At 39.9% G+C, this 9,190-nt stretch overlaps 1 protein-coding gene across 2 annotated transcripts in view; it reads right to left on the bottom strand.

The window, feature by feature from the left end:
- The window catches only part of CAMK1D (calcium/calmodulin dependent protein kinase ID), a 187,401-nt gene that overhangs the window by 25,944 nt on the left and 152,267 nt on the right, over positions 1-9,190 (bottom strand). For both annotated transcript variants that reach the window (XM_081330845.1, XM_081330846.1), the window contains one exon: positions 1,529-1,604. In XM_081330845.1, the coding sequence (XP_081186971.1) occupies positions 1,529-1,604 (76 nt within the window). The remainder of the gene's footprint in view (positions 1-1,528; positions 1,605-9,190) is intronic.

Here is a 9,190-nt window from a genome sequence, read left to right as displayed (position 1 = left end):
TAGAATAGAATAGAATAGAATAGAATAGAATAGAATAGGAATAGATATTGGAATATAGAATAGAATAGAATAGAATAGAATAGAATAGAATAGAATAGAATAGAATAGAATAGAATAGAATAGAATAGAATAGAATAGATATTGGAATATAGAATAGAATAGAATAGAATAGAATAGAATAGAATAGAATAGAATAGAATAGAATAGAATAGAATAGAATAGAATAGAATAGATACTGGAATATAGAATAGAATAGAATAGAATAGAATAGAATAGAATAGAATAGAATAGAATAGAATAGAATAGAATAGAAGAATGAAACAATGGAATGGAATGGAGTAGAGTAGAGTAGAGTAGAGTAGAGTAGAATAGAATAGAATAGAATAGAATAGAATAGAATAGAATAGAATAGAATAGAATAGAATAGAATAGAATAGAATAGAATAGAATAGAATAGAATAGAATAATAGAATAGAATAGAATAGAATAGAATAGAATAGAATAGAATAGAATAGAATAGAATAGAATAGAATAGAATAGAATAGAATAGATACTGGAATATAGAATAGAATAGAATAGAATAGAATAGAATAGAATAGAATAGAATAGAATAGAATAGAATAGAATAGAATAGAATAGATACTGGAATATAGAATAGAATAGAATAGAATAGAATAGAATAGAATAGAATAGAATAGAAGAATGAAACAATGGAATGGAATGGAGTAGAGTAGAGTAGAGTAGAGTAGAGTAGAATAGAATAGAATAGAATAGAATAGAATAGAATAGAATAGAATAGAATAGAATAGAATAGAATAGAATAGAATAGAATAGAATAGAATAATAGAATAGAATAGAATAGAATAGAATAGAATAGAATAGAATAGAATAGAATAGAATAGAATAGAATAGAATAGAATAGAATAGAATAGAATAGAATAGATACTGGAATATAGAATAGAATAGAATAGAATAGAATAGAATAGAATAGAATAGAATAGAGCTGGAAGGGACCTTGAAGGTCTTATAGTCCAGCCCCTTGCTCAAGCAGGAGAACATATACTGTCTCAGACAGGTGAATGTTCAGTCTCTTCTTAAAAAATCCCCAGTGATGGAGAACCCACGATTTCTGGAGGCAAGCTGTTCCACTGGTTGATTGTCCTCACTGTCAGGAAGTTTCTCCTTAATTCCAGGTTGCTTCTCTCCTTGATCATTGTTTCTCGTCCTTCCCTCTGGTGCTCTGGTGAACAACCTGGCCCCCTCTGCCTTGTGGCAGCCCCTCAGATACTGGAACACTGCTATCATGTCTGCCCTATTTCTTCTTTTCTTTAGACTAGCCAAACCCAAGTCCCGTAGCTGTTCTTTGCATGTTTTAGTCTCCAGGCCTTTGATCATCTCAGTTGCTCTTCTCTGACTTTTCCCCAAACTCTCAACGTCTTTTTTGTGATATGGTGACCAAAATTGGCTGCAGTATTCCAGGTGTGGTCTTACCGGGGTTTTATAAAGCGGTAACAATACTTCTACTTACAGAATATATGCAATGACTCCAATGGACCAGCAGTCCACCGCTTTGCTGTATGGTTTCTGGGCAAGCACTTCGGGAGCTGCAGAGAGGAAAGAGGAATGGTGAGAAATGAACAAAGGAGAGGAACATTAAATGAAACTGGCCGACATCCAACCACGCGCTCAAGGCCTGCTCACTGCAGCATGCCCTCCACTCTCCTCAATTGCTTCTAAACGGCAGAAGCGAAACCATGCCAAGTTGCAAGGAATGGAGAGAACAGACAAACTCCGCAGCTTCTCCTGCAGCACTTCCCTTCCTTCCATCGTCAGTCACCCACAAGAACGTGGACAATTCCTAGGGAGAATACAGGTGGTCCTCGACTTACGACCACAAAGGAAGCCAACATTTCCGTTGCTAAGGGAGATAATGGTTAAGTGAGTTTTGCCCCATTTAAGACCTTTCTTGACACAGTGATTCACTGTAATTGTTAAGCTAGTGACATGGTTGTGAAGTGCATATGCGCCCCCCCATGGACTTCCCTTGTCAGCAGGTCGCAAAAGGGGAATCACATGACCCTCGGGACACTGCGTCGTAAGTACAAGCCATTTGTACAAGCCATTTGTCCAAATTCTGCCATTTGTACAAGCCATTTGTCGTAAGTACAAGCCATTTGTCCAAATTCTGAACACATGTCCGTGGGAATGCTGCAACAGCCGGTGAAAACTGGACATATGACGCTTTCTTCAGTGCTGTCGTAACTTTGAACGGAATGGACACTAAATTAGCTGTTGTAAGTCCAGGACTATTTGTATCTTTTATAGCATTTCCCATTTAGTTAGAAGTAGAAGTGGTGTAAATGAACATTCACAATCAATTATCCCAAAGGCCCATACTGTCCATCACCGCCCTCTCCTCCTTGCTGGAAGCATGCCTGGGATCACCACGAATGTAGGAACAAGTGAAGGTGGTTTAAGTTAGAATTTTAGGTATCCTGGTTAGTTGGATTTGCTTTCTAATACCAGTGATCAAAACTGTACCTTTATATCAAGTCAATAAATATTCTTCTATGTATTGTCTACACTGAATTGGTGGTCACCCTTGTCTCGAGCAGGTTTTTTTTTTAAAGACCTACTAGCTACAAAGACCTACTAGCTACAAAGGGACGCGGTGGCTCAAAGGGACGCAGTGGCTCAGTGGGTTAGGACACTGAGCTTGTCGATCAGAAGGTCGGCAGTTTGGCGGGTCAAATCCCGAGTGCCGCGTAGCAGAGTGAGCGCCTGTTACTCGGCCCAGCTTCTGCCAACCTAGCAGGTCGAAAGCACGTAAAAATGCAAGTAGAAAAATAGGGACCACGATGGTGGGAAGGTAACAGCGTTCCATGCGCCTTTGGCGTCTAGTCATGCCGGCCACATGACCACGGAGACGTCCTCGGACAAGCGCTGGCTCTTCGGCTTTGAAACGGAGATGAGCACCGGCCCCTAGAGTTGGAAACGACTAGCACGCATGTGCGGGGGAACCTTTACCTTTACCTTTTTAGCTACAAATATCAAGGCTACATTTGGGCTTTGCATTTAAGTTTGCATTTGCATGCAAATCTTGAATGGAGTAACTGAAATTCTATTCGTTTCATGGTTCAATATAACACAGTTAGGGCAGTGTGTCTCACCCTTAGCTACTTGAAGGTAAGTGGACTTCAACTCCCAGAATTCCCCATGTTGGCTAAGGAATTTGGGGAGTTAAAGTCCACTCATCTTCAAGCAGCTTAGGCTGAGAAACACTTGAGGGTATCAGAGCAAGACAAAACAACACTGTGGAAGTAGGATAAAAGCCAACTCATCTTCTGGAAATTACTATTATCGAAATAAAACTATTCCCGGAGACTTCAACCAGGTCATAGCCATAATCGCAGAATCCACAGATTATGTTTTCATGTGAATGCACGTCATACACACAGTTTGAAGTTGACCTCCTTTCTAAAACCTTCGAAAAGCTTCTTCACATTTTGTTTTCAGGTCTGGGAATTATTATGACATCAAAGAAGGAATAAAACATAATTAGGTTCCACCAAAGAGGGGTGAGAATGATGTGGCAGGTGGAAGCAAACAGGTCTACTGCATGTAAAATGAGCATAAGTGAAGAGTTGAGTATTTGATAAGGGGAATAGTGGAATCAGTAACTGGAAGCTGTAAATTCCGGTTCAGAAGATTTATTGCTCATGTCTACACCCAAGAATCTGGTCAACTAATGACCAGCACTAAATTGGTGCTAAATAAGACTCAACTGAATTTAGGGGGGGTGGGGGTGAGGCTTGGACTTGAAGCATTTGTGGCCATGTAATGGCTCAGTGGGTTAGGACACTGAGCTTGTTGATCAGAAGGTCGGCAGTTTGGCGGGTCAAATCCTGAGTGCCGTATAACAGAATGAGCGCCTGTTACTCGTCCCAGCTTCTGCCAACCTAGCAGTTCGAAAGCACATAAAAAATGCAAGTAGAAAAATAGGGACTGCTACGGTGGGAAGGTGACAGCGCTCCGTGCGCCTTTGGCGTCTAGTCATGCCGGCCACATGACCATGGAGATGTCATCGGATAAGCGCTGGCTCTTCGGATTTGAAACGGAGATGAGCACCGGCCCCTAGAGTCGGAAACGACTAGCACGCATGTGCGGGGGAACCTTTACCTTTATTGATTCTAAGCTGAATCCTCTCTTGACACCGCCCCCAACCCCTGCCTTTTCTTCTCCTACAGGAAGCCATCCAACTGTTAATGGATACGAGCCATTCTGATTGCCATCTTCTTGGCTTCATCCTCAACGCTCACTGTTTGAAATGTTCCTTTATTTTTTAAATGGTGAGTCATACTGACACCCTTGTAATCAACATCTGACAATTCAGAGGACTGTACATAAAAAGGAGAGTGGGGAGGAAAGGAACCCTCCACATGAAAACCAGGCATAAATCTTTAGGAAACTTGAAAAAGACCTTCACAGCAGCTCGAATTGGTTTGAAGCTGGATGGTTTTCAATAGATAAGCAGGTTATCTGGCTCTTTGCTATGTAGAAGTTGGGGGTGGAAATCATGACAAATCCCACACAGAGAGGCATAACACAATGCAACAGCCAGATTTTTCTGCTCTAAGAACTTAAGGGAAAGTAGACTATATAGTCCAGGCAGCTAGGTCCTATATATTCTTTCCTATTGCCCCTTGAGCATCAGGGTCTGGATATTTCATAAAGCTGACACATCTAAAATCTAGAGGTCAATTGCTAATAGAAAGTTTGAACCCCATAGACCAGTTTTTTTCAACCTTGACAACTTTAAGATGTGTGGATTTCATTCTTAAGATGTTTCTCAACCTTGGCAACTATTAGATGGGTGGGCGTCAATCCTTAAAACGTTTCTCAACCTTGGCAACTTTAAGATGGGTGGACTACACTCCTTGAGATGTTTCTCAACTTTGGCAACTATAAGATGGGTGGGCATCAATCCTTACAACGTTTCTCAACCTTGGCAACTTTAAGATGGTGGACTTCACTCCTTGAGAGGTTTCTCAATGTTGGCAACTGTAAGATGACTGGACCTCAACTCCTTATGATGTTTCTCAATGTTGGCAACTGAAGGATGGGTGGACGACAATTCTATGAGATGTTTTTCAATCTTGGTGACTTTAAGATCTTTTAGGAGAAAATAGGGGAGAAATTTGACATACAGTTTGAAAATGGTTGAAATCTTCCTTCACCTTTGCATAAGCACATCTGCCTAATAATAATATTAATCAGTTCTGGAAGTGTTTGGATTGGTTCGGTATTTCTACATTTCTTGCGTACAAAAAGTGCTAACTTTTTTTTTAAAAAAAGAAAACAATTGCTAGAGGAAATGAACATGCAAGAGAAAAAAAAACCCCAGCTGTTTTTGCTATAAGACTGCATTCTATCTTACTCAGAAAAGGGACTGGATGCATTTTGCGGTCCACCCCTCTGTTCTTTCTGACAATTTTTACATAATAAGGAAGACAGTAATTTATGCAAGGAGCAATTCTCAGCAATAAACATCCCCGAGTAAAATTGATGTGAGTAAAAGGGATCAAAGACAAATGATTTGATTTCTGTCTTCAGTGACCAGAGTGAAAATCCTGCTCTGGTCAGCAAAAGGAAATGATAACCGCAGTAGAGATGAACTTAGATGAACCTATTTTATATATATAGCATGCAGGGTTGTTTTTTTTTTTTTTTTAAAAAGAAATTACAAACTTCTTTGTCAGCAGTACATTCGCATGAAAGAAATGTGTTGAAATTGCCTGTCAAAACGAAAGGGAGAATATCCTGCAGGAAGAAAATCAAAAGATATCAAAAGTCCAGCGATGTTACACTGAAATATAAATGCTTGGCATCCCTACATACTTTGAGGGGTGAGGGGTGGGATTGGATCAAATCTGAGAACAGGATGGTTGAATGCCAGATTAATGAAATCTCAGCAGTAAAGGTCAAACAAATGTGAACAGCATCCATCAAATGTGCAATTTTGGTGGAAATACTATCGGAAGGTATTTATATCAGCGGTGATATTATGTTTTAAAAAGTCCCCAAACTATGAAATCTGTAAACGGAACTTAAAAAGGCAAGACTTTAAAAGGGACTAGTGACTTTGTCAGCTCAAATGAATAATTCCGGCAAACGTAAACAACTAGTAAGCCTAAGTGGAGGCTTAATATTCTGAATTACAGGTAATTCTCAACTTACAACAGCTCATTTAGTGACTGTATAAAGTTGCAATGGCACTGAAAAATGGGACCTATGACCGTTTTTCAGAGTTACGACGGTTGCAGCATCCGTGGTCACCTGATCAAAATTCAGATGCTTGGCAACTGCCTCGTATTTACGACGGTCGTAGTCTCTCCTTTTGTGACCTTCTGACAAGGAAGGTCAATGGGGAATCCCGATTCACTTAACAACCAAGGTTGTAAAATGGGACAAAAGAGAATTAACAACTGTCTCACTTTAACAACCGAAATTTTGGGCTCAATTGTGGCCATAATTTGAGGACTACCAGTAGCTTCTTTTCCTGAAATGGCCTTTATATTGGAGAATATAAGCTGAATTTTAAAATGATTCCATGCAGCAGTTTAATTTAAAAGGCTAATACCATTTAATTGTGCAGGAAAAGTACCTCATTTGTACCTTATTTGTCAGTGCCATTTAATATTTATTGGCTACATTTAATTTTTTTTTAAAAAAATACTCACATTAGTCTACAGTAACCACCATTTAATTTGCTTCTACGAGGTACATAAATAGAAAACCTATTAAAGGTTATATTTGCTCTCAATTTTTTACTTTAATGGTCAATTAATTCAAACTGTTTCGTGACCAGTCAGATGCCAAGTTACACTCAGGAAAACCAATACATATATAAATTTATTTTAACGAATGGATTTCAGAGAGGTTAAGAGTTTTGCTGTCCTAATTTTCAACAGAAGGGTTCAAATCTAAGTGTGTTTACAGCCAGGGGGAGACGTGCTTTCTCTCCGTGAAAGGGAAAGTAAAACTATATGCCTGGGAAAATTAAGTAAATGATGATAATTGGATGGTGTCCCTGGGACTCAGAAGGTCTGTGTGGAGGAAGAAACCGTGAGAGAAATAATCAAGGATCTTGTTATGGGTATAGTAGTAATGGAAGATTTAGCGGAGGCCATAATCTAACAAGGCCAGCATCGTTTTCAAGTCTTTGTCCCATGTTGCCTGGGTAACAAGCCACAGAAGGATGGAGAAGAGTTGGCAGGCACTGGAAATTAAATGAAACACGAGCCACGTTTCAACCGTTGAATAAAGTTATTGACAGCGGAGTCTGCAGATCCCCAAAGCAGATGCAAAGAAGCTTGTTCAAAGAAAATGGACACTGCATGATGGGTCTTCATAGCCTTGTCACAAAATCTCCCAACTGCTACAAAACTACACGTTTAGCCCATTCCCCTTTCGATCAAGCAGGTTACACCAATATATCTAGTTGACCTCTGAAACTCTGAATCCTCCTCTGGATTTTGCTAGGCAATGTGATTCAAGAAGTGAAGAACCCCTTGGTCATTTATTGAAATGGTTTGAGACTCTAGAAAGAGTACAGAGAAGAGCAACAAAGATGATTGAAGGCCTGGAGATTAAAACATATAAAGAACGGTTGCTAGAATTGGGTATGGCTAGTTTATTGAAAAGAAGAACTAAAATTGACATGATGGCAGTGTACCAATATCTCGGGGGCTGCCCCAAAGAAGAGGGAGTCAAGCTATTCTCCAAAGCGCCTGAAGGCAGGACAAGAAGCAATGGATGGAAACTAACCAAGGAGAGAAGCAACTTAGAACTAAGGATAAAATCCTGACAGAGACAGCAATTAATCGGTGGAACGACTTGCCTCCAGAAGTTGTGGGTGCTCCATCTCTGGAGGGTTTTAAGAAGAGATTGGACAACCGTTTGTCTGAAATGATATAGATTCTCCCGCCTGAACAGCGGATTAGACTAGAAGACCTCCAAGGTACCCTTCCAACTCTTCCTGTTATTCTGCTATCTGGATTTTAAAGGCAGCTGGTAAAAACTTTTTTTTTAACCTTCACAAAGTATTATTCTAAGTAAAGAAATCGGCATCTTCAATTTCTCAGCTTCTTTTTGTTGTTGTTGTTGTTGTTCGCTTAAAGCAGCTTATTAAGCATTTTTCTCTGGCAGCTCCCTCAGTGTGCAGAATAACAATGAAAAATATGGTTTCCAAGCTTTTAAAAGCTCATCTAAATGTAAATGCTGGAGTCAAAGGGGGAAGAAGAGGTAAGTGAGCAGTCTAAATCAGATGACTGGGTTCCGCTATTCATACACGGCTTTAGCTTCTTCAAGACTTAATAAAAATGCTGGATTTGTTGAAGAAATAATTAGGGGGCTGGAGGTTGCAGGAATTGGGTATAGAAGGATTAGGGGTGACATGATAGCAGTATTCCAGTATACTGCCCCAAAGAAGAGGGGATCAAGCTATTCTCCAAAGCATTAGAAGGCAAGACAAGAAACGATGGATGGAAACTAATCTAGGAGAGAAGCTTCTGGAATTAAGGAGAAACTTCTTAGCAGGGAGGACAATTAACCAGTGGAACAGCTTGCCTCCAGAGGTTGTGGGTGCTCCATCACTGGAGGTTTTTAAGAAGAGACTGGACAACCGTTTGTTCAGAATGGTATAGGGACTCCTGCTTGAGCAGGGGGTTGGACTAGAAGACCTCCAAGGTCCCTTTCCAAGTCCGTTATTCTATGTTTTAGGGTTACCACTAAACCCATCCATTCTTTTTTTCCTAATTGGGTTCCTTTGTTATGCAATGTTTGTTAAGCCTGCAGAGCAGAAATGAATATCCTAAATTATAGAATTCAACGCTTCTACCAAGGAGTAGGATGTGTTTTCTGAGCAAATGTATCAAAGTGATGATCCATCCATTTCTTCGAAAACAAGCACCGTTGACAAATGTGGGATTCCTCTAGAATAGATCATCTCTAGCTTTCAATCCTTGAGGCTTTGTGGAAATGGGTTTTGTGTAACTCTTCGATGGGCAACCTAAAGCAGCAGCAAATCCTCTGGGGACCCCTGCAGATTGCTGAGATGGTGCTTTTGTTAGTAAAGTGTGATTTTTTTCGCCTCTAACATCAAAATACAGATCAGACCAAAAAGTTTCCC

The sequence above is a fragment of the Vipera berus genome (assembly GCF_964194415.1).
Source record: "Vipera berus genome assembly, chromosome: 6".
In the NCBI taxonomy this organism is placed as follows: domain Eukaryota; kingdom Metazoa; phylum Chordata; class Lepidosauria; order Squamata; family Viperidae; genus Vipera; species Vipera berus.
This window is presented reverse-complemented; position numbering and strand designations above follow the sequence as displayed.